The 27,295-nt window shown below is 43.4% G+C and overlaps 1 protein-coding gene across 1 annotated transcript in view; it reads left to right on the forward strand.

Annotated features, from left to right (window-relative positions):
* Positions 1-26,896, forward strand: part of LOC139029548 (rab GTPase-activating protein 1-like) — a 35,801-nt gene extending 8,905 nt beyond the window's left edge. Inside the window, exons 2-6 of the mRNA XM_070449766.1 lie at positions 8,257-8,464; positions 20,539-20,568; positions 21,454-21,754; positions 22,231-22,709; positions 26,891-26,896. Of these exons, the coding sequence (XP_070305867.1) occupies positions 8,309-8,464; positions 20,539-20,568; positions 21,454-21,754; positions 22,231-22,709; positions 26,891-26,896 (972 nt within the window). The 5' untranslated portion in view covers positions 8,257-8,308. The remainder of the gene's footprint in view (positions 1-8,256; positions 8,465-20,538; positions 20,569-21,453; positions 21,755-22,230; positions 22,710-26,890) is intronic.
* The last annotated feature ends 399 nt before the right edge of the window (positions 26,897-27,295 follow it).

Here is a 27,295-nt window from a genome sequence, read left to right on the forward strand (position 1 = left end):
GACTTGATGACAGCCAACAACTCCCGATCCCCACGTCATAGTTTCGCTCCGCCGAGCTGAGCTTTCTCTAAAATAATGCACAGGGGCTGAGCTTCGGTGGCGTACCCGAGCGCTGTGAGAGCACGCTCCAATCCCAGCCTCGGACGTGTCCACCTCCACTATGAATGCCAAAGAGGGATCCGGATGAGCCAGCACGGAGCCGAGGTAAACAGAGTGACCAAAAGCTCTGTCCGCCTCAGCCCGACCACCGCAGACGCACCGGTTCCCCCTTCAGCAGTGGACGTAATGGGAGCAGCCACCTGCCCAAAACCCGGATCAAATCCGGTAGTAGTTGGCAAACCCTAAAAACCGCTGCACCTCCTTTACCGTGGTTGGAGTCGGCCAATTACGCACAGCTGCAATGCGGTCACACTCCATCACCAACCCTGATGTGGAAATGCGATACCCTAGAAAGGAACGGCCTGTTTGAAGAACAAGCATTTCTCAGCCTTGACATACATGTCATGCTCCAACAGTCGCCCAAGTACCTTGCGCACCAGATACACATGCGCGGCGCGTGTAGCGGAATAGACCAGAATGTCATCGATATAGGACACCACACTCTCCCGTGCAGGTCCTGAGAATCTCGTCTACAAACGATTGGAAGACTGCTGGAGCATTGTTCAACCCGTACGGCATGACGAGGTACTCATAATGGCCGGATGTGATACTAAACGCTGTCTTCCACTCATCTCCCTCCCGGATACGCACCAATTATACACATCTTGAGATTTTTGTGAAAAAGTGTGCCCCGTGAAATGACTCAATCGCTGTGGCGATGAGAGGTAGCGGGTAACTGTACCCCACCGTGATGGAATTTAGACCTCTATAGTCAATGCACGACGCAGACCTCACTCCTTCATCTTCACAAAAAAGAAACTCAAGGATCTACCAGAGATTATCGCACAATCCCTCGTAGATGAGGTGGTAATTGGGTCGTTTTATTTTTACAGAAAGCGATAGCCAAATCGCATATTCTGAGGGAATGCGCACGGTGGAGATTTGGTCTGGACTCTCGTCGTTGCACCGATGGAAACCCTACACACCTACCTGAGCACTCCTCTGACACCCCTTAGAGCCCTCTGTTGCACGAAATCTAGGGTTGACAGGCCAACCAGGGGATCCCAGCACCATCGGAAACGCAGGAGAATCAATGAGGAAGAGACTAATTCTCTCTCATGACCCTCCTGCGTAACCATCCCAGTAAAACTGACTATCCTACAGATCCTCGACTTCGGCGATGTTCATCTACAAAATAGCTTCCAATACTCTACTCAGCAAATTGGATGCAGTCTATCACAGTGCATCCGTTTTGTTACAAAGCGCCTTTACACCCACCACTGCGACCTGTTTGCTCTAGTCGGCTGGCCCTCGCACATATTTGTCGCCAGACCCACTGGCTCCAGGTCATCTATAAGTCTATGCTAGGTAAAAAGGCGGACAAAGGGGAGCGCCTTATCTCAGCTCACTGGTCATGATAACAACACCCACCCGTAGCACTTGCTCAAAATCAACACGTCCTTTGTCCGCCTTTTTTCTTCAGTCTCTGCTGCCAGTGACTGGAATGAATTGCAAAAATCACTGAATCACTGCTGAGACTTACATTTCCCTCACTAACTGTAAACATCAGCTATCTGAGCAGCTAACCGATCGCTGCAGCTGTACATAGTCCATCTGTAAATAGCCCACCCAATCTACTACCGCATCCCCATATTGTTTTTATTACTTTGCTGCTCTTTTGCACACCAGTATCACTACTTACACATCATCATCTGCTCATCATCATCTGCTCATCTATCACTCCAGTGTTAATCTGCTAAATTGTAATTACTTTGCTACTATGGCTATTTATACCATACTCTTCATGCCATTTGCACACACTGTATATAGACTTTCTTTTTTTCTATTGTGTTATTGACTGTACGCTTGTTTATTCCATGTGTAACTCTGTGTTGTTGTATCTGTCGCACTGATTTGCTTTATCATGGCAGGTCGCAGTTGTAAATTAGAACAATTAAAAATTGTTTTCAACTAGCTTACCTGGTTAAACACCTTGCAGAACTTGGGAGAGCTATCATATACTACTCTGTACCAACTTCTGCCATAAAATTGTATTACTAAAGGAGAATCCTAATACTTAAACACAGAGTCTGTGTTTCCTTTCTACTACCAATTTATAAGTTTGATAATTATATAGACCTGATCATCTGTTGAAGAAATTGACCAACAAAGACAGGCTGCCGACGACCAATGTGGGTGGCAGAACGCCTTCCAGAACCGAGAAGAGAACTGAGGCCCCGGTCAGAGACCATGTCGACTGGCAGTCATGGATCCGGAAGACGTGCTGCACCATGAGCTGGGCTGTCTCTTGGCAGAGGGTAGTTGTCAGAGAAATGAAGTGGGCAGCTTTGGAAAACCGTTCTACCACCATCAGGATGCAGTGTTGCCCTCAGATGGCGGGACGACCCGTAACAAAATCCAGGGATATGTGAACCAGGGACGGTGAGGGAAAGGCAGAGGTGGCAGAAGGCCAGCCAGAGCTGCCGAGGAGTCTTGTTCTGAGCACACACTGTGCAACGGCAATGAATGCAGAGACATCAGGAACCATGGTGGGCCACCAAAAGTGTCATCGAACAAAACCAGGGTTCGGGGGAACCTGGGTGGCAAGCCAGTCTGGAGGACTTGGCCCAATCCAGAACCATGGAGCGGATCGTCAGGCACAAACGTGTGTTATCAGGACCACCCGGGTTCACCTGGAACGCTATGCCTCCCGGACCTGTTTCCCTATACCCCAGCTGTGGGCCGTTCTAGGCACGAGGTGGGAAGGATGGTCTCGGGTTCCGGGTAATAGCCTTTGGGGTTATAACGGCGAGACAGTGCAGCCATCTTGACCTTCTTGGATCCCGGGCCGATATGAGAGGGAGAAGTTGAACCGTGTGAACAGTAGGGCCCACCCCAGCTTGCCTGGAGTTGAGGCATTAGGTGGTGCGGAGATACTCCAGATTTTTCTGGCCGTCAATACGATGAACGGATGTTCCGCCCCTTCCAGCCAGTGCCTCCATTCCTCCAACGCCATCTTCACTGTGAGAAGCTCACGATTTCCCACATTGTAGTTTTCTCTGTGGCTTGAGGCGATGGGAGAAGAAGACTCAGGGATGTAGCTTCAGGTCTAGGGCAGATTGCTGGGACATTACCGCCCCCACTCCTACATCCGACGCATCGGCCCACCACGAACTGACGGGAAGGGTCAGGATGAACCAGGATGGGCAGCAGTGGTGAAGCGGTTTTTGAGGTCCCGGAACACCCGGTCAGCAGCAGGGGACCCAGTTGGTGAACCCAGGAAACATTGTAGCTGCACTCTGACGAAGGCTAGGGCCAATCCACCCACCGCTCTCCACCTTCCCGGGATCCATCTGGACACTCCAGCGGAGATGAGAGACCCAGAAACCCCAGAAAGGGGATGGTGGCGCGATGGAACTCGCACTTCTCTGCTTAAAAAACGCGTTTTTCTCCGGGAAGCAGGAGAAGATAAGGACGTCATCAAATTTAAAACGAAGACAAACTGGTTCAACAATTTGTTATGTAATTAAAGTAATTAATGTTCATAAATTGCAATTAATCTTTATAAGTCTGAAACCCAGAGGTTGTAAAGTTCTGGTTTAATGAAACAGACAGAATTCCCATCTCACAATTAGTCAGATACAATTTTATTTGCGAGAGCTCTACCGTGCATATACAAAACATTCCCTTTATACTATTATACTAACCTACGCACATACATACACTAATATTTGGATTTTCTCTGAAGTCTTACCACAGTTTATTACACTCAGCTGACAGTTCCAGTCCCCCCAGATACGGGAAACCTGGAGGGGCTCTCCCTGTCTTATCTTATCTCCCCAGAGTTATAGCTGTGTCGGTTCTCTGCTTTCTTTCGGCACACACATACATTCCTTCTTCGCCAATGGTTATCATTTAATTACCCCTTGTCCATGCTACATAACCTCTAATCCTAATGGTTAAGTTTTCCGGGTAGAAATATTAATCATTTATCTTAAACCTTGATAAAATATTTTAACACATGTCGCAGAGAACATAATTTCCCAGGGCCTGGAATACAGCAGGGGTGTTCGTGAGGCCAAATGGAATGACCAAATACTCATAGTGGCCGCTGACTGTGTTGAAGACGGTCTTCCACTCATCCCCTCCCGTATCTGCATCAGGTGGTAGGCGTTCCGCAGATCCAGCTTGGAAAACATGGTGGCCCCCTGGTGTGGCTCAAAGGCAGAGGAGATGAGAGGTAGCGGGTACGCGTTCCTCACCGTTATGTCATTGAGCCCCGGTAGTCGATGCACGGGCACAGGGTCTTTGGCTTCTTTTCCACAAAGAAGAACCTGCACCGGTGGGAGAGGACGAAGGACTTATAAATCCTGCAGCTGGGAGTCCTCAAAGTAGGTGTCCATAGCCTTGGTCTCCGGTCCCGACAACAAATTTAGTCGTCCCTGGGGCAGAGTGGTGCTGGGAGAAGGACGTCCGCAGTCATAAGGTTGCTGCGGCGGAAGTGAAATGGCCCGGGCCTTGTTGAACACCTCCTGAAGGTCCTGGTACTCCACGGGAAAGCTGGCGAGGTCTTGGCATCTTCGGAGCCCCCAGAAAGAACGTCCCGGCAGGTCGTGCTGACTTCAGACACTGGGCGTAGCGGAACGGACTCCAGCCCATGATGGCACCAGTGGACCAATTGATGAGGAGATTGCATCACCGGAGCCAGGAGAATCCCAATACCAGGGGAATCTATGGAGACTTGATGAGCAGTAATCGAATAATCTCGCGTGGATTCCTGACACCCGTAGGTTGATGGGAGTGGTACTACGAGTGACCCAGCCTATAAGCACCCGTCAAGCGCTCTAACATCCATAGGAGTGGTCAGCTCGGAAGCCAGGTAGCGTCCAAAAAAACTCTCATCGCCCAGAGTCAATGATGACCCGGAGAGATTTAGACTGCCTCCCCACAGCAGAATGGCATGAACAGGGGTGCGAGCAAGGGAAACAGAAAGTTCTCCATATGGCCCACCAGAGTACTCCTACCAGTGAGCCTGATCTCTTTCAAAGGACAAGAGGACAGAAAATACGAAAGAGCCCGCCAATACAGACAACTCATGTGTGACTAACCTTATTAAAACATATAGGCCTATGGGCTAGGCTACATGAGGTGTGACTAACCTTATTAAAACATATAGGCCTATGGGCTAGGCTACATGAGGTGTGTGACTAACCTTATTAAAACATATAGGCCTATGGGCTAGGCTACATGAGGGTGTGTGACTAACCTTATTAAAACTATAGGCCTATGGGCTAGGCTACATGAGGTGTGTGACTAACCTTATTAAAACAATAGGCCTATGGGCTAGGCTACATGAGGTGTGTGACTAACCTTATTAAAAACACATAGGCCTATGGGCTAGGCTACATGAGGTGTGTGACTAACCTTATTAAAACATATAGGCCTATGGGCTAGGCTACATGAGGTGTGATACAACCTTATTAAAACAATAGGCCTATGGGCTAGGCTACATGAGGTGTGTGACTAACCTTATTAAAACATATAGGCCTATGGGCTAGCTACATGAGGTGTGTGACTAACCTTATTAAAAACATATAGGCCTATGGGCTATGACATGAGGTGTGTGACTAACCTTATTAAAACATATAGGCCTATGGGCTAGGCTACATGAGGTGTGTACTAACCTTATTAAAACATATAGGCCTATGGGCTAGGCTACATGAGGTGTGTGACTAACCTTATTAAAACATATAGGCCTATGGGCTAGGCTACATGAGGTGTGTGACTAACTAACCTTATTAAAACATATAGGCCTATGGGCTAGGCTACATGAGGTGTGATACTGACCTTATTAAAACATATAGGCCTATGGGCTAGGCTACATGAGGTGTGTGACTATGATTTGAAACAAGTAGAAAAAAAGGCATTGTTTCTTATGTTGGGCATCATTCACAAGTGATAATATACAACTCACAAGTGATAGGCTAAAATTGTCACCCATCAAACTATTCTTGATTTAATCTTGTCTTTAAATATACTAAATAATATATGTGACATTTGTTTTGATTTAGAATGGACCATTATCAAGCACCTGTATCGAAGCAGGGGAAAAAATCCATGTCATCTATGCACTTAAATAGCAAATGGAGGCCGCTTTTCCCCGTGGTTTATTTTCATGCCAGCCAGGTAGGAATACTCCTGTTGTAAATGTAAGCAATGTGCTTAATATTTGGAGAGTTGAGAAATAAATATAGTAGTCCTAGCCTATAGAAAGCTGATAGAATTCTCCTCTTTTTAAGAGGCCATCACTCTGTTTTCTCCCGCAATTACATAGCCTATAGAAATGTTGTGCAACATGAGCTCTCATGAAGTGTTTGATTAGATTTCGATTACATTTGCATTGATGTCAGAGTCATTAGAGGGACAATAGAGTGCTGAGTACCAGGCAGTTTGGTAGGATACTAATGACCATCAGAGCTTGGAGAAGCCTAATTACCGTGACTAAATGGTCATGTGGAATTTAACTGCCTTTATGACTTGTGACCGCCAGTGTGGCGGTAATACGGTCATACCGCAGCCCTGTTCATTTAAATGCATTCCAGGTGACTACCTCATGAAGCTGGTTGAGGGAATGTCAAGAGTGTGCAACGCTGTCATCAAGGCAAATTTAACATTTATTTAACTAGGCAAGTCAGCCAAAGGGTGAATACTTTGAAGAATATAAAATATAAAATACATTCCATATGTGTTATTTCATAGTTTTGATGTCTTCACTATTATTCTACAATGTAGAAAATAGTAAAAATAAAGAAAAACCCTTGAATGAGTNCATTCCATATGTGTTATTTCATAGTTTTGATGTCTTCACTATTATTCTACAATGTAGAAAATAGTAAAAATAAAGAAAAACCCTTGAATGAGTAGGTGTGTCCAAACTTTTGACTGGTACTGTAGGTCTCTTTAAGTTTTTTGTTTACTACACTGATAAATGGAAACATCTATCTGGACCTTTCCCTCCTAGGAAATGAGTGTGCAGGACCTTCTCAAATAGTATTACAGAGTACTGGTGCTTTTGAACAGTCCTGCATTAAGATGAAGATGAACCAAAGAGCAGTCAATGTGTACAGTAAGCCTATCATAAGCTGAGTTTGTTTCTTATTTGAATATTGCCATGGAGATGATGAAGGCCAAATTTTGCATTAAAGACATGCTCGGGAACTTTGGTGACAAGTAAGTTAACTTTTTATTTTTATTTGTTTTAAACCTCCCGATTTGGGCTGGATGTGTCAATGTGTAGTTCATACATGCATAATCTATGAGCATAATTACGGTCTTAACTCAATTATGTTTACTGTTAGCTGTGCGCCGCCATTTTCCCTACATTTTCCCCAATGTGGCCCAGCCCCTTAGACATTCGAGTTCCAGCCAGTGACATTCAGCTCCTCGCCATTTGCGTGACACACAGCAGAGCGAGAGACAGAGCAATGACATGGTGCACATATCTGCATATATGTGACATAGTAAGCAATTTTCGGCTCCCACTTTTTTGGCTTGTGAGCATTACTTTCAGAACTAGTGGCTAAAAAGTATACAAAAGTACCAGTGAATCTCTTTAACAGCACTACTGTGATGGAGGGGATGTTTCTGACAAGTGCACCTAGAGGCGTGCCCCGCCCATGTCCCAGCTTACCTCCCTCATATCCACACACACATTGGCTTTGTATTGTATGACACTTGATTTTGCATCACCATGGCTAAAACTGTACCTTGCGTTATGACAGGTTTTATATTATACTTTACTGAAATGAATGACTCAACTTTCAATGCAATATATGGATCTTGTTATTTTCTTCCCTCCCTCTGCTTTCTTTCTCCATTTCTCATCCACTTTCCTCTTTCTGCCTTTATCCTTCTCTCTCTCTCTCTCTCTCTCTCTCTCAAACTGTCCTTTTCCTCTTATTTCAACAAAAGGACTAGCTCACTGCTGCCACCATCAGGTGCTTATGTGTAACTGCACAAGCTCAACCTCAATGCTCCCTGTAGGAGTTCTTGATACTTCCCCTACCGTTTTTCTTGAGCTTAAATAATAAATGCTATTCACAATATCGGCCTCATTTCATCATTACTTTTATTTTTGTTTTTCCTTTTCCTTTCTAGGTGATTTTACTCATTTCCCCTCCATTCATGCGTCTGGCTTGGTTTAGCTGTCATGGATGACAAGGCCTCGGTGGGGAAAATTAGCGTGTCGTCCGACTCAGTGTCCACCCTGAACAGTGAGGACTTTGTGCTGGTGTCGCGGCTGGGGGACGACACCCCAGGCTCCTCCATTAATAACGGTAGCGATGACGAAAAGACAGGACTGAAGGTAAGACAAAAGAAAGAGTACCTAGGTGAGTGGACAGAACTCTAACGTGCCCGGGTCTAATTCACTCACAACCTTTCACCTTTAGCCTGGGTGCCAGTCTGTTGCTGCTCTCCAACTCTTTATGAAAATTGTCATGCCAAACATTGACAAGTGGAGTAGACATGCACTAACAGATCTGGGACCAGGCTACTTCCTTGGCCCCTACCTAACCCTGTGATGTTTGCACTGTAGATCTGAACTTCCTGGGTAGGTGGTGTAGGCCTAAGCAATGCAGTGATGGAGTTTTTTGAATGTAACATTTATTTTGACAAGGAGTCATGCTGAGATCAAGGTCTCTTTGACATATGAGCCCTGTAATTACACAAATATGCACAAAAATATACACATCAATACACTATAAGTGATTGGGGACATTGTCCTGTGTAGGGTGCTGTCTTTCAGATGGGACGTTAAACKGGTGTCCTGACTTTCTGTGGTCACTAAAGATCCCATGGTACTTATCATAAGAGTAGGGGTGTTAACCCTGGTGTCTTGACTCTCTGTGGTCACTAAAGATCCCATGGTACTTNTGTTAACCCTGGTGTCTTGACTCTCTGTGGTCACTAAAGATCCCATGGTACTTATCATAAGAGTAGGGGTGTTAACCCTGGTGTCCTGACTCTCTGTGGTCACTAAAGATCCCATGGTACTTATCATAAGAGTAGGGGTGTTAACCCTGGTGTCCTGACTCTCTGTGGTCATTAAAGAGTCCTTGGCACTAATCGTAAGAGTAGGGGTGTTAACCCCAGTGTCCTGGCTAAATTACCAATCTGGCCCTCATACCATCATGGTCACTTAATCATCCCCCTCCTCTCCCCTGTAACTATTCCCCAGGTTGTTGCTGTAAATGAGAATGTGTTCTCAGTTAACATACCTGGTAAAATAAKGGTAAAATGAATAAATACAACTATGAAAACTAAACAGAGATAATAAACAGAAGTATAGAAAACCAACACATTCTTCAGTAGAAATGTCCTCAATGAGCCGTCTGAATTGCCCTAGAGGCACCAAATCATCACATTTGAGAGTTTTGGAGAGTATTCCACAAGTCCCTCTGCATGCACATTACTGACAACCTGAAATGGTCACTTCACACAGACGGCGTGGTGAAGAAGGTGCAACAGCAGCGCCTCTTCAACCTCAGGAGGCTGAATACATTTGTCTTGGCCCCTAAGTCCCTCACGAGCTACTGCAGATGCACCATTCAACTCAACTGACATTACAAAATAATATACTCATTGCATGAGCCACATCAGTTAAAATCATTTGAATGAAATTCTCCATTACCATGGAAATTATTGCATCACAATACCAGGCGGCTGCGAGTGTACCCATGAGTTTACCAGTCAAGTTGCCAGGGTTAGATGTTCCAAGCCCATTCAATTCATCGTTTGCTACAACACCTTGCTTATATCAGCAAGGGGCAACAMAGTTTCATCACGTTGTTACGAGTCCATGTTATCGCAGAAACGGACTCAACCGCATGAATGACCGGCCATCCCGTCTTCAGCCAGCAGTTCTTTGGGGGGGGGGGGTTAGAGATAATGTTTTTTGGGGGGGTTATGCCGGTTATTTATCCATAACCGTCGGTTACACGGTTATAGAGCAGTTGTGCCAGCCCTACTGTTCATGTGGGTCTGAATCATTTTATGCTGTCAAAGGGAACTGTCAAAGGGAAAACTAGCCAACAGTACATTTTCATTAGCCTATATTTACAGTGTCAGTACAGCACATCCATTAAGAGGAGAGGAAGCCAATGATGTACTGTAAATAAACATGAATACACTGTAGTCTATGTATGTCTATGGAGGAAGCTGCTGAGGGCAGACATTCAGGAGATTCATCAATCCTGTGTGTCTTTATGGTGTCAGGTTCTCTGGGCTGGGTGGGGGAATTATTCTCCATTTAAGATTTTCATCTCTCTCGCACTTTTTCTTTCTCTCTTTCTTTCTCTCTCTTTCTTTCTCTCTCTCTCCTCTCTCTCTTTTTCTTTCGCTCTTATTTCTTTCTCTCTCTCACTCTCACTCACTCTCACTCTCCATCCTAACAAACACTCATACTGTACAGCCTATCAGGCTGTAGGCCACATCCCAGTGATATCATACTGTACATGTTATTCAGTCCGAGTAGAGCCAAGTCAGAGCGACGCTGGCGTATCATCAGCTGTAGCATCGTTATCAGGCGGATGGCCACAATCCCAGTGATGTTCATACATGTAGCATGTTAGTCTCTGTAGGCCAACAATCCCGTGGAAGTAATTCATAACTGTACACAGTTGTTATTCAAGCTGGTAAGGAGCAGACTTATCGCACCAAGTGATAGATACATGGTTACAGATATATCAAGGAACGCTGTAGGCCACATCCCAGTGGATATCATACTGTACATGTTACTAGTATGTAGGCCACATCCCAGTGATATCAGTACTGTACATGTTATCAGTCTGTAGGCCACATCCAGTGATATCTATCGTACATGTTATCAAGCCTGTGAGCCACATCCCAGTGATATCAATACTGTAGTCATGTTATCAGGTCTGTAGGCCACATCCCAGTGATATCATACTGTACAGTTATCAGTCTGTAGGCACATCCCAGTGATATCATACTGTACATGTTATCAGGCTGTAGGCCACATCCCACGTGGATATCATACTGTACATGTTATCAGTCTGTAGGCCACATCCCGTGATATCATACTGTACTGTTTATCAGGGCTGTAGGCCACATCCCAGTGATATCATACTGTACATGTTATCAGTCTGTATGGCCACATCCCAGTGATATCATACTGTACGTGTTATCAGTCTGTAGGCCACATCCCAGTGATATCATACTGTACATGTTATCAGTCTGTAGGCCACATCCAGTGATATCATACTGTACGTGATTATCGAGTCTGTAGGCCACATCCCAGTGATATCATACTGTTCTATGTTATCAGTCTGTAGCCACATCCCAGTGATATCATACTGTACGTGTTATCAGTCTGTAGCCACATCCCAGTGATATCATACTGTATGTGTTATCAGTCTGTAGGCCAATCCCAGTGATATCATACTGTAGCAGTTTATCAGTCTGTAGGCCACATCCCAGTGAATCATAACTGTACATGTTTATCAGTCTGTAGGCACATCCCAGTGATATCATACTGTACATGTTATCAGTCTGTAGGCCACGATCCCAGTGATATTTACTACTGTATGTTATCAGTCGTAGGCACATCAGTCCAGTGATATCATACTGTATGTTTATCAGTGCTGTAGGCCACATCCCAGTGATATCATACTGTACGTGTTATCAGTCTGTAGGCCACATCCCAGTGATATCATACTGTACATGTTATCAGTCTGTAGCCACATCCAGTGATATCATACTGTATGTGTTATCAGGTCTGGTAGGCCACATTCCCAGTGATATCATACTGTACATGGTTATCAGTCTGTAGGCCACATCCCATGATATCATACTGTACATGTTATCAGTCTGTAGCCACATCCAGTGATATCATACTGGTACGTAGTTATCAGCTGTAGGCCACATCCCAGTGAATCATATCTGTACGTGTTATCATGTCTGTAGGCCACATCCCGAGTGATATTCATACTGTAACATGTTATCAGTCTGTAGGCCACATCCCAGTGATATCATACTGTACATGTTTATCAGGTCTGTGCCACATCCCAGTGATATCATACTGTATACATGTTATCAGTCGTGTAGGCCACATCCCAGTGATATCAATACTGTACATGTTATCAGTCTGTAGGCCAAATCCCAGTGATATACATACTGTACATGTTATCAGTCTGTAGGCCACATCCCAGTGATATCATACTGTATCGTGTTATCAGGTGTACGAGGCCACATCCCAGTGATATCATACTGTACATGTTAAGTCTGTAGGCCACATCCCAGTGATATCATACTGTAACTGTTATCAGTCTGTAGGCAATCCAGTGATATCATACTGTACATGTTATCAGTCTGTAGGCCACATCCCAGTGATATCATACTGTACATGTTATCAAGCTGTAGGCCACATCCCAGTGATATCATACTGTACATGTTATCAGGCTGTAGGCCACATCCAGTGATATCATACTGTACATGTTATCAGGCTGTAGGCCACATCCCAGTGATATCATACTGTACATGTTATCAGGCTGTAGGTCCATCCCAGTGGATATCATACTGTACGTGTTATCAGTCTGTAGGCCACATCCCAGTGATATCATACTGTACATGTTATCAGTCTGTAGGCCACATCCCAGTGATATCATACTGTACATGTTATCAGTCTGTAGGCCACATCCCAGTGATATCATACTGTACATGTTATCAGTCTGTAGGCCACATCCAGTGATATCATACTGTACATGTTATACAGTCTGTAGGCCACATCCCCAGTGATATCATACTGTACATGTTTATCAGTCTGTAGGCCACATCCCAGTGATATCATACTGTATGTTGTTCAGTCAAGGCTGTAAGGCCACATCCCAGTGATATCATACTGTACTATGTTATCAGTCTGTAGGCCACATCCAGTGATATCATACTGTACATGTTATCAGTCTGTGAGGCCACATCCCAGTGATATCATACTGTACATGTTATCATCTGGTAGGCCACATCCCAGTGATATCATACTGTACATGTTATCAGGCTTTAGCACATCCAGTGATATCATACTGGTACATGGTTATCAGTCTGTAGGACCACATCCCAGTGATATCATACTGTACATGTTATCAGTCTGTAGGCCACATCCCAGTGATATCATACTGTACATGTTATCAGTCTGTAGGCCACATCCCAGTGATATCATACTGTACGTGTTATCAGTGCTGTAGGCCACATCCCAGTGATATCATACTGTACTGTTATCAGCTGTAGGCCACATCCCAGTGATATCATAACTGTATGTGTTATCAGTCTTTAGGCCACATCCAGTGATATCATACTGTACGTGTTATCTAGTCTGTAGGCCAATCCAGTGATATCATACTGTACATTATCATCTGTAGGCCACATCCCAGTGATATCATACTGTACATGTTATCAGGCTGTAGGCCACATCCCAGTGATTCATACTGACATGTGTTATCAGGCTGTAGGCCAATCCCAGTGATATCATACTGTACATGTTATCAGTCTGTAGGCCACATCCCAGTGATATCATACTGTACATGTTATCAGTCTGTAGGCCACATCCCAGTGATATCATACTGTACATGTTTATCAGCGTGGTAGGCCACATCCCAGTGATATCATACTTGTACATGTTATCAGTCTGTAGGCACATCCCAGTGATATCAATACTGTAGTGTTATCAGCTGTAGGCACATCCCAGTGATATCATACTGTACATGTTAATCAGTCTGGTAGGCCACATCCCAGTGATATCTATACTGTACTGTTATCAGCTGTAGGCACATCCAGTGATATCATACTGTACATGTTATCAGTCTGTAAGGGCCACATCCCAGTGATATCATACTGTAGTGTGTTAATCAGGCGTAGCACATCCCAGTGATATCATACTGTACATGTTATCAAGCTGTAGGCCACATCCCAGTGATTCATACTGTATGTTAGTCAGTCGGTTAGGCACATCCAGTATATCATCTGTACTGTATATCACGTTGTAGGCCACATCCCAGTGATATTCATACTGTATGTGTTATCAGGCTGTAGGCCACATCCAGTGATATCATACTGTACGTGTTATCAGTCTGTAGGCCACATCCCAGTGATATCATACTGTACATTGTTATCAGTCTGTAGGCCACATCCCAGTGATATCATACTGTACTGTATCAGTCTGTAGGCCACATCCAGTATATCATCTGTACATGTTATCAGGCTTTAGGCCAATCCAGTGATATCATACTGTACATGTTTATCAGTCTGTAGGCCACATCCAGTTGATATCATACTGTACATGTTATCAGTCTGTAGGCCACATCCCCAGGATATCATACTGTACATGTTTATCAGTCTGTAGGCCACATCCCAGTGATATCATTACTGTACGTGTTATCAGTCCTGTAGGCCCCACATCCCAGTGATATCATACTGTACATGTTATCAGTCTGTAGGCCACATCCCAGTGAATCATACTGTATGTGTTATCAGTCTGTAGGCCACATCCCAGTATATCATACTTTACGTGTTATCAGCTGTAGGCCACATCCCAGTGATATCATACTGTACATGTTATCAGGTCCTGTAGGCACATCCCAGTGATATCATACTGTACATGTTATCAGCTGTAGGCCACATCCCAGTGATCTATACTGTACATGTTATTCAGTTCTGTAGGCCACACCCAGTGATATCATACTGTACATGTTATCAGTCTGTAGGCCCAATCCCAGTGATATCATACTGTACATGTATCAGTCTGTAGGCCACATCCCAGTGATATCATACTGTACTGTTATCAGTCTGTAGCCACATCCAGTGATATCATACTGTACATGTTATCAGTCCTGTAGGCCACATCCCATGGATATCATACCTGTTATGTGTTATCAGCTGTAGGCCACATCCCAGTGATATCATACTGTACATGTTATAGTCTGTAGCCAATCAGTGATATCATACTGTACGGTGTATCAGTCTGTAGGCCACATCCCAGTGATATCATACTGTACATGTTATCAGTCTGTAGGCCACAATCCCAGTGATATCAATACTGTAGCTGTTTATCAGGCTGGTAGGCCACATCCAGTGATATCATTACTGTTACATGTATATCAGTCGTAGGCAATCCCAGTGGATATCATTACTGTACATGTTTCAGTCTGTAGGCCACATCCCAGTGAATCATTACTGGGTACATGTTATCATAGTAGCTGTAGGCCACATCCAGTGATAATCATACTGTATGTGTTATCAGGCTGTTAGGCCATCCCAGTGATATCATACTGTACATGTTATCAGTTCTGTAGGCCCACATCCCAGTGATATCATACTGTACATGTTATCAGGCTGTAGGTCACATATGTGATATATACTGTATGTGTTATCAGGCTGTAGGTCACACCCCCATGATCTCAATTTATTCTTCTGTTATTTGTCGCCTAATGTTATTAAAATAAATAAAAATGTACTATATAATATATATACCACAGCTCTGGAAGTCAAGAAGACCACTGCAAAATTATCATTTTCTGTATGTAAAAGCTTCCGACTTCAACTGTAATAAATATATATATAGTATATATATATAATTATAATATTATATATATATAATGTGTGTATGGTTGTGTATATATATATATATATAATATAATAATATATATATATATATACAGTGGGAGAACAAGTATTTGAATACACTGATGATTTTGCAGGTTTTTTCCTACTTTACAAAGCATGGTAGAGGTCTGTTTTTTTATCATAGGTAACCCTTCAACTGTGAGAGACGGAATCTAAAACAAAAAATCCAAGAAAATCAACATGTATGTTTTTAAGTAACTTAAATTTGCATTTTAATTGGCATGACATAAGTATTTGATAGCATCAGAAAAACAGAACTTAATATTGGTACAGAAAAACCTTAGTTTGCAATTACAGAGATCATACGTTCCTGTAGTTCTTGACCAGGTTTGTGCCACAACTGCAGCACGGCGAGTGGAGTTTAGAGCAAAAAGCTCTATTTTGTCTCATCAGACCAACATTACTTCTCCCCATTCTCTCCTCTGGATCATCAGTGGTCATTGGCAAACTTCGACGGGCCTGGAACATGGCGCTGGCTTGAAGCAGGGGGACCTTGCCTGCGCTGCAGGATTTTAATCCATGACGGCGTAGTGTGTTTACTAAATGGTTTTCTTTGAAGACTGTGGTTCCAGCTCTCTTCAGGTCATTGACGGCAAGTCCTGCCGTGGTAGTCTGGCTGATCGCCTCACACCTTTCTCATATCATGATGCCCACGAGGTGAGATCTTGCATGGAGCCCCAAGACCGAAGGGTGATGTGACCGCGTCATCTTGAACTTCTTCCATTTTCTAATAAATTGTGGCCCACAGTTGTTTGGCTTCTCATCAAGCGCTTGCCTATTGTCCTGTAAGCCCACCCAGCCTTGTACAGGTCAAACAATTTATCCCTGAGGTCCTTACACAGCTCTCTGGTCTTGGCCATTGTGGAGAGGTTGGAGTCTGTTTTGATTGAGTGTTGTGGACAGGTGTCCTTTTATACAGGTAACGAGTTCAACAGGTGCAGTTAATACAGGTAAATGAGTGGAGTAACAGGAGGGCTTCTAAGAAAAACTACACAGGTCTGTGAGAGCCGGAAACCTTTACCTGGTTTGGTAGGTGATCAAATACTTAGTGTCATGCAATAAAATGCAAATTATATTACTTAAAAATCATAGCAATGTGATTTTCTGGACTTTTGTTTTAGATTCGTCTCTCACAGTTGAATGATGTACCTATGGATAAAAAATGACAGACCTCTACAATGCCTTCTGTAAAGTAGGAACCTCAAAATCGCAGTGTTCAAAATCTTGTTCTCCCCACTGTTATATATATAATGTGGTATGTAATGTATAGTTGAAGTCTGATTTACATACTGTAGGTTGGATCATTAAAACTCGTTTTTCAACCACTCCACCACAAATTTTTTGTTAACAAACTATAGTTTTGGCAAGCTCGGTTAGGACATCTACTTTGTGCATGACACAAGTAATTTTTCCAACAATTGTTTACAGACAGATTATTCTCACTGTATCCACATTCCAGTTGGGTCAGAAGTTTACATACACTAAGTTGACTGTTGCCTTTAAACAGCTGGAAAATGATGTCATGGCTTTAGAAGCTTCTGATAGGCTAATTGACATAATTTGAGTCAATTGGGGTGTACCTGTGGATGTATTTCAAGGCCTACCCTTTCAAACTCATGCCTCTTTGCTTGACAACATGGGAAAATCAAAAGAAAATCAGCCAAGACCTCAGAAAGAAAATTGTAGACCTCCACAAGTCTGTTCATCCTTAGGAGCAATTTCCAAACGCCCTGAAGGTACCAGTTTCATCTGTCAGAAACAATAGTACGCAAGTATAAACACCATGGGACCACGCAGCCGTCATATTGCTCAGGAAGGAGAACGCGTTCTGTCTCCTAGAGATGAAAGTACTTTGGTGCGAAAAGTGCCAATCAATCCCAGAACAACAGCAAAGGACCTTGTGAAGATGTGGAGGAAAACAGGTACAAAAGTATCGTATCCACAGTAAAACGTGTCCTATATCGACATAACCTGAAAGGCCGCTCAGGCAAGGAAGAAGCCACTCTCCAAAACCACCAAAAAAAGCCAGAGTACGGTTTGCAACTGCACATGGAGGACAAAGATCGTACTTTTTGGAGAAATGTCCTCTGGTCCTCAATACACCTCAAGCCAATACATTTAAACTCAGTTTTTCACGATTCCTGACATTTAATCCTAGTAAGAAATTCACTGTTTTTCTTTCAGTTAGGATCAAACTTTTATTTTAAGCATGAGAAATTGTCAGAAATATATAGTAGAGAGAATGATTTATTCAGCTTTTATTTCTTTCATCACATTCCCAGTGGGTCAGAAGTTTACATACAATCAATTTGTATTTGGTAGCATTGCCTTTAAATGGTTTAATATGGGGCAAACATTTCGTGTAGCCTTCCACAAGCTTCCCACAGATAAGTTGGGTGCATTTTGGCCATTCCTCCTGACAGAGCTGGTGTAACTGTGTCAGGTTTGGTATTTTTTTTATTTTTTTTTATTTATTTCACCTGTATTTAACCAGGTAGGCAAGTTGAGACCATGTTCTCATTTACAACTGGGACATGGCAAAGATAAAGCAAAGCAGTTTGACACATACAACAACACAGAGTTACACATTGAATAGAGTTACACCATGGACTAAACAAACATACAGTCAAAAAATAGAAAAAAAAGTCTATATACAGTGTGTGCAAATGAGTAAGATTAGGGAGGTAAGCAATAAATAAGCCATGGTGGCGAAAGTAATTACAATATAGCAATTAAACACTGGAATGGTAAGATGTGCAGAAGATGAATGTGCAAGTAGAGATACTGGGGTGCAAAGGAGCAAGATGAAATAAATAAATACAGTATGGGGATGAGGTAGTTGGATGGGCAATTTACAGATGGGCTATGTACAGGTGCAGTGATCTGTGAGCTGCTTTGACAGCTGGTGCTTAAAGCTGGTGAGGGAGATAGTGTCTCCAGCTTCAGTGATTTTTGCAGTTCGTTCCAGTCATTGAACTGAACATCAGAGAACTCTGCCAATGACAGGAACGGCTTTCTTGCTCGCACACGCTTTTTCAGTTCTGCCCACACATTTTCTATAGGGTTGAGGTCAGGGCGTTGTGATGGCCACTCCAATACCTTGACTTTGTTGTCCTTAAGCCATTTTGCCACAACTTTGGAAGTATGCTTGGGTCATTGTCCATTTGGAAGACCCATTTGGCGACAAAGCTTCAACTTCCTGACTGATGTCTTGAGATGTTGCTTTAATATATCCACATCATTTTCCTCCCTCATGATGCCATCTATTTTGTGAAGTGCACCAGTCCCTCCTGCAGCAAAGCACCCCCACAACATCATGCCGCACCCCCCGTGCTTCACGGTTGGGATGGTGTTCTTCGGCTTGCAGCCTCCCCCCTTTTCCTCCAAACATAACAGTGGTCATTATGGCCAAACAGTTCTATTTTTGTTTCATCAGACCAGAGGACATTTCTCCAAAAAGTACAATCTTTGTCCTCATGTGCAGTTGCAAACCGTGTCTGGCTTTTTTATGGTGGTTTTGGAGCAGTGGCTTCTTCCTTGCTGAGCGGGCTTTCAGGTTTAGGTCGATATAGGACTTGTTTTACTGTGGATATAGATAGTTTTGTACCTGTTTCCTCCAGCATCTTCACAAAGTCCTTTGCTGTTGTTCTGGGATTGATTTGCACCGAAGTACGTTCATCTCTAGGAGACAGAACGCGTCTCCTTCCTGAGCGGTATGACGGCTGCGTGGTCCCATGGTGTTTATACTTGGGTACTATTGTTTGTACAGATGAACGTTGTACCTTCAGGCGTTTGGATATTGCTCCCAAGGATGGACCAGACTTGTGGAGGTCTACAATTTTTTTTCCTGAGGTCTTGGCTGATTTCTTTAGTTTTTCCCATGATGTCAAGCAAAGAGGCACTGAGTTTGAAGGTAGGCCTTGAAATACATATACAGGTACACCCCCAATTGACTCAAATTGTCAATTAGCCTATCAGAAGCTTCTAAATTCATGACATCATTTTCTGGAATTTTCCAAACTGTTTAAAGGCAAAGTCAACTTAGTGTATGTAAACTTCTGACCCACTGRAATTGTGATACAGTGAAATAATCTGTCTGTAAACAATTGTTGGAAAAATKACTTGTGTCATGCACAAAGTAGATGTCCTAACCGACTTGCCAAAACTATAATTTGTTAACAAGAAATTTGTGGATTGGTTGAAAAACAAGTTTTAATGACTCCAACCTAAGTGTATGTAAACTTCTGACTTCAACTGTATATATATATACATACACACACATACTATATACACACACGTAATATACAGACATAATATATGTATGTGTGCATATATATATATATATATATGTTTGTTAACATTTATGTTCATGTTAGTTTACCCTTAAATGTTTTACTTTACTTGGTGCCTCTGGACAGACCCATCTTGGGATGATGTAGTGCTCTGACTTCACCAGCAGGTGGTGCTAGTGGACTACTGAAATGACTATACCCAGCTATTCAGGGGCAGGCTACTCAGTCTACTCAATTTCCTTGGGTTGAGATAGAAGATATTTAGACTAGCCTAAGGAATGTTAAAATTTAAACTCACAAGTTTCAACTCCAACTGTACACATCATCACCATATCTATTAATCAGCAGAATTGATTAGAAAATAAACGTCCCTGTTGTTACAGTCACTTCTCCCCAAGCCCACTAGGTAGAGGGATGTAGCACATTGTGTCTAAATTTGTTGTTTGTTACGCAGGTGATTTCTGAGGAAGGGGTCAGCTTTAAGGTCAGTTTATATCTCTTTTTCTCACTCTGTGCTGTGATTCTGTGGTGACACTGTCTGTGCTCGGTGAGGCTCTAAGTGTTTTTGATTGGCTGTTGAATGATTTGAAGGCCCTAKATTGTCTTGTGATGAGGTAGCAGCTAGCTCAGTTGCTCTGGAGCAAGTTCTTGTTCTAGCTATCAGTCCCGGGCTTTAGGGCCAGACCCCCAGTCAGTCACCCAGCCACCYCTCCTGAGTTCCCCCTCTTGCAGCCTTGTCCGCCACTTTAGGGTGTGATGCGCTGTTATACTTCTGCTGTAGGCTGAGAACTATGCTTCGCAGTCTTCACTAGTTGGTGTTGCAGTTTTTCTGCCCCTCTGTTACTGTAATGTCCTCTTTTGCTTAGCTTCTGTCRGCTCGATGAACTTGGCACCTGTAGATAGTGAGAATGTGCTTTCTCTTCTTCGATAGGCTACAATTTATAAACAGACATACCAGAAGTAGTATYTAGACACTTGTTAACCCACCTGTAGTGATCTAATGGATTCACAATACTAAATTAATTCACATACTAATCACCTGTTACTTCCTCTGTTTGATAAGTCTCTTTTCCCTCTCAATTCCCTTGTCAATCACTTGGAGAGAATCTCAAGATCAGTATAACATGTTAAACCTAGCCATTCAGTTAATTGGGGAGGAAAAAAGTTACTGAGGTTAATGAACTGTTTCTTAGGTAGCTTGATGAATGATAATGAAYCTTGTATTTTRACCGTATTCCCCATCTGTGTGTGTATGTGTGTGTCTGGCTCTGGGATTCTCTGTTCGTGTGTGTCCGTCCGCCCTCTGACGGTCTGTGTCCGTCTGTTTGTGTGCGTCCATCCGCCTGACCATGTGTGTGTGTGACAACAGATTGTGGGGAACGGMAGTGAGCAGCAGTTGCAGAAGGAGTTGGAGGATGTTCTGATGGACCCCTCTGTAGCTGACCAGATTCTGAGCGGTGGGGGTGGCGGTGGTGGCTGGGGAGACCAGGTGGGAGGGGGGGACCATGTGTCCCAGCCCACCACAGCAGTACCACTCCAGTCCGTGCACCAACCGTGCCCTGACCCCCTCAGCGACCCCCTCAACACCCCGCCAAAAGTTGAGATGGTTCTGCCCGTCCAATCCGCACAAGGTGCACAGGAGAGCGAGCTAAATGAACGATCGTACCGCGGTGAGTCATAGCAAGGATACCAAATCAATCCCTACACCGGGGGTAGGGAAACGTTTTGGCTCAAGGGCCACATCGGGGTTTACGGATTTGTTTGTCAAAATCTATTTGCGGTCTAGAAAAAGTGCTCATATYGGAAAATATATAGATCCCTTATCATTTGCACATGGTTATCTATCTATTTCTACACATTCAAGAGTGGCCTGGAGTGTTTTTTACCACAAAATAATAATCTCCAGCTGGCTGGATTGGATGGGCCCCTCTACACCTTAGACACTTCTGTAGATATGAGAGGATTGGATAGATGTCACAACCTCGGTAATAGCTTCATCTTGTCTTCTGATTGGCTGGGTGGAAATATCAATTCTGTATATCCAATGTCCTAGGGGTAGGGTCTACGGTTAGATTTTGGATTCCGAGTTAATCTGATGTCTCTCCCTCTCACTAGACCCTCTCTGTGTGACCTTTGACTTCCACAGGGGATGAGTCGTCATCGGAGTGCAGCCCCAGTACGCCCATCCCAGACGAGGACAGTGTGGTCTTCAATAAGCTGACCTACCTGGGCTGTGCCTCGGTCAACGCCCCCCGCAGTGAGGTGGAAGCGCTCTGCATGATGACCGTCCTCAGAGGGCAGTGCCAGCTACCCCTGGACGTCACCCTATCTGTGCCCGGCGTCTCAGAGGGCACCGTCAGGTCAGCACTGCTTGCCAAACAAACCAACACCGGAGAATATTGTGTGTGTGTCTGTGGTCCCATCCGGCTTGCCGGTGGTGCGTACTTGGCGTTACTCCTCCTCTCCTTTTATCTACTCCTCTTTCTTCTCCTTCTCTCTGCTCTCCTCTCCTTTTCTGCTTCCGTCTCCACTCCTGGCTCTCTCCTTCTCTCTGCTCTCCTCTCCTTTTCTGCTTCCGCTCTCCCTCCTGGCTCTCTCTCCTTCTCTCTGCTCTCCTCCTTTTCTGTTCGTCTCCACTCTGGCTCTCTCCTTCTCGCTGTCCTCTCCTCGCCTTTTCTCGCTTCCGTCCCCACTCCTGGCTCTCATCCTTTCCTCTGCTCTCCTCCTTTTCTGCTTCCGTCTCCACTCCTGGCTTTCTCCTTCTCTCTGCTCTTCTCTCCTTTCTCTGCTTCCGTTCTCCACTCCTGGCTCTCTCCTTCTCTCTGCTCTCCTCTCCTTTTCTGCTTCCGTCTCCAGTCCTGGCTCTTCTCCTTCTCCTGCTCCCTCTCCTTTTCTGCTGTCCTGTCGGCCCTCCTGGCTCTCTCCTTCTCTCTGCTCTCCTCTCCTTTTCTGCTTCCGTCTCCACTCCTGGCTCTCACCTTTCCTCTGCTCCATTCTGTCCCTCATGCATCCCTACCTCACTCCCAGGATTCTGCCTCTTCTCTGTCTTGTAAGTAAGCCATACACTTATTATAAATATGATAGCTTATGCTTTTAAAGAGTTGCCTAACTAAAGAAAGTTAATTCAGGGTGATTTGACGTTAGCTAGCTAAGTTAACGTTACCTGACACTCTTGTCCCTACTCCACCTTTCTCTTTYGCTGCTGTGGCTGGAAATATTTCAATAAACTMATCTGAGAAAAAGAAAATCAAGCCAAAGACCGATAAATGTAACTATCTTGCTTGCACTTGATACAGTTCCAAACAAACTAGCTAGCTAACTTGCTAGACTAGTAACGTGAGTTAACCMTGTGTCTATCATCAACATACTTGTCTATATTGGATAGCTAATTGCCGTCACAAATTGTGGCAGCAATATAATAGATCTGAATGATGCTAGAAGAGTTTTTAGGTTATAGCTAGCTTATKTAATTGGCYAGCTAACGTTAGTCAAACAAACAAGATTACGTACTTTTCTAGCTGTTTCTCACGCAGGTGCATTTTGAAGTGATTCAAGTGAATTGTGTTTGGYSCCTCAGAGCGTCTATTAAGCACTGGTCAGTGGCACGCTGTGTTTCTTCAGTGGCAGGCTGCCWGCCACAGCTCACACAGCTCACACAGCTCACACAGCTCACACAGCTAGATAACCACCAGAACTGTGTTGAATCCAGACGCATGATCTATTTACAAAAAAAAGCGAGTGTCCTTTAGAAGTAGGATTTTCTTTTGGTGTGGTGGCAATGATTCTGCCGTGGCGCAGTGCCATAGTTAAATGAACGCAGAGGAAAYACTGGTATAAGGTGTGTATATGGTCTGTATCTAATCAAATGTTATTTTTCACATTGCCGAATACAACAAGTGTAGACTTTGCTGTGAAATACTTACTTACAAGCCCTTTCCCAACAATGCAGTTAAAAAGTACGAAAATKAACAAATAGATACAATAACGAGGCTATATACAGGCTATATACARGGAGTACYGGTACCGAGTCAGTGTACTGGAGTATGAGGTTGTTGGGGTGATTGATTGAAGTACTATGTACATGTAGGTTTAGTTAGGTGATTGATTGAAGTACTATGTACATGTAGGTAAGGGCTGAAATGCATAAAGTCCAGGTAGCCATTTAATGAACTGTTCAACAGTCTTATGGCTTTGGGGTTGAAGCTGTTCAGGAGCCTTTTGGTCCCAGATTTGGTGCTCCGGTACCGCTTGCTGTTYGGTTGCAAAGAGAACAGACTGTGACTTGGGTATGTAGTCTGTATGTAGTCTGTATGTACTCTCTATGTAGTCTGTATGTACTCTCTATGTAGTCTGTATATACTCTGTATGTAGTCTGTATATACTCTATGTAGTCTGTATGTAGTCTGTTCAGGAGCCTTTTTTAAATTTAACCTTTATTTTACTAGGCAAGTCAGTTAAGAACAAATTCTTATTTACAATGACGGCCTACTCCGGCCAAACCCAGACAACGCTGGGCCAATTGTGCGCCGCCCTATGGGACACCCAATCACGTCCGGATGTGATACAGCCTGGATTCGAACTAGGGACTGCCTCTTGCACTGWGATGCAGTGCCTCAGACCGCTGCGTCACTCGGGAGTCATATATATAATCTGGATTAGAGGTCGACCACCTGTTACGCAAGTGCAGCAAGGAGCCAAGGTGAGTTGCTAGCTAGCATTAAACTTATCTTATAAAAAAACAATCTTCACATAATCACTAGTTAACTACACATGGTTGATGATATTACTAGGTTAACTAGCTTTGCCTGCTTTGCATATAATCAATGCGGTGCCTGTTAATTTATCATCGAATCACAGCCTACTTCGCCAAACGGGGGATGATTTAACAAAAGCACATTCTCGAAAAAAGCACAATCGTTGCACGAATGTACCTAACCATAAACATCAATGCCTTTCTTAAAATCAATACACAGAAGTATATATTTTTTAAACCTGCATATTTAGTTAAAAGAAATTCATGTTAGCAGGCAATATTAACTAGGGAAATTGTGTCACTTCTCTTGCGTTCATTACACGCAGAGCCAGGGTATATGTTTGGGCTGCCTGGCTCGTTGCAAACGATTTTTGCAGAATTTGAATTATTATTGAGCATATAAATTAAAGGTTGTGCAATTACAGCAATATTTAGACTTAGGGATGCCACCATGAGATAAATACAGAACGGTTCCGTATTTCACTGAAAGAATAAACATTTTGCTTTCGAAATGATCGTTTCGATTTGACCATATTAATGACCAAAGGCTCGTATTTTGTGTTTATTATAATTAATTAGTCTATATTTGACATTTGATAGAGGCAGTCTGACTGAGCGGTGGTAAGGCAGCAGCAGGCTCGTAAGCATTCATTCAAACAGCACTTTCTGCGTTTGCCAGCAGTCTTAGCATGCTTGAAGACAGCTCTGTTTTATGACTTCAAGCTATCAACCCCCGAGATTAGGCTGGCAATACTAAAGTGTCTATTAGAAATCCAATGGTCAAAGTTATATGAATACAAATGTATAGGAGAGAAATAGTAGACGCATCATAATTCCTATAATAACTACAACCTAAAACTTCTTAACTGGGAATATTGAAGAACTGGATATTGAACCACCAGCTTTCATATGTTCTTATGTTTGAGCAGAGAATTAAACGTTAGCTTTCTTACATGGCAATATTGCATTTTACTTTTTCCAACACTGGGTTTTTTGCATTATTTAAGACAAAATTGAACATTGTATATTTATTTATTTGAGAACTAAATTGATTTTATTTATGTATTATGTTTAAGTATAGATTCAGTATTCAAGTTATGTTGTAATTGTATTATTTACATATATATATCAGTGGGGTAGAACAGTATTCTGATACCTGCCGTTTTTCAGGTTGTCCTATTACAAAGCATGTAGAGGTCTGTACTTTTGAATCATGGTAGACTTCAACTGTGAGAGAACGTGTCATGTAAACAAAATCCAAAAATACATTGGTATGATTTTTTAAGTTTTAATTTGCATTTTATTGGCATGAAATAAGTATTTTGATACATAGAAAAGAGATTAATATTTGGTAGCAGAACTTTGTTATGGCATTAACAGAGATCATACGTTTTCTTGTAGTTCTTGCCAGGTTTGCACACACTGCAGCAGGATTTTGGCCACTTCTCATACAGACTTCTCCAGATCCTTAGGTTTCGGGTGTCCGTGGATACGGACTTTCAGATCTCGCAAAGATTTTCTATTGGGTTAGGTCTGGAGACTGGTAGGACTCCGGATTTGAGATGCTTCTTTAGGGAGCACTCATTCGTTGCCCTGGCTGTGTGTTTTGGTCGTTGTCATGCTGGAGAGACAGCCACGCCCATTTCAATGCTCTTAACTGGGGAAGGAGGCTGTTGGCAAGTCTTGGCGATACATGGCCCATCCATCTCCGCTTATACGGTGTAGTCGTCTGTCCTTTGCAGAAAGCATCCTCAAAGAATGATGTTTCGACTCTGCTTCAGGTTGGGATGGTGTTTCTTTGGGTTGTTAACTGCATCTTCTTCTTCTCCAAACCGAGAGTGAGTTTAGATCAAAAAAGCCTATTTTTGTTCATCAGACAATGACCTTCTCCCATTCTTCTGGATCATCCGATGGGTCATGGCAAACTTCAGACGGGCCTGGACATGCGTGGCTTGAGCAAGCGGGACATTGGTGGGCTGCAGGATTTTAATCGATGACGGCGTAGATGTGTTAATAATGGTTTTCTTTGAGCCTGTGGTCCGCTCTCTTTCAGGTTTGACCAGGTCCTGCGTGTAGTTCTTGGGCTGATCCTCATCTCATGATCATTGATGCCCACGAGGTGAGTCTTGCAGGGACCGACGAGGGGTGATTGACCATCATATTGATTTTCATTTTCTAATAATTGGCAACAGTTGTTGCCTTCTCCAAGCTGCTTCCTATTGTCCTGTTAGCGCATCCAGCTTGTGCAGGAATCTACAATTTTATTTGATGTCTAGCACAGCTTTGGTCTTGGCATTGTTGGAGAGGTTGGAGTCTGTTTTGCTTGAGTGTGTGGAAGGTGGTCTTTTTTATACAGGTAAGAGTTCAACAGGTGCAGTTAATACAGGTAAGAGTGGAGAACAGGGGGCTTTTAAAGAAAACGAACAGGTCTGTGAGAGCGGAATTCTTACTGGGTTGG

Source organism: Salvelinus sp. IW2-2015, linkage group LG20 (assembly GCF_002910315.2).
Source record: "Salvelinus sp. IW2-2015 linkage group LG20, ASM291031v2, whole genome shotgun sequence".
NCBI lineage: Eukaryota > Metazoa > Chordata > Actinopteri > Salmoniformes > Salmonidae > Salvelinus > Salvelinus sp. IW2-2015.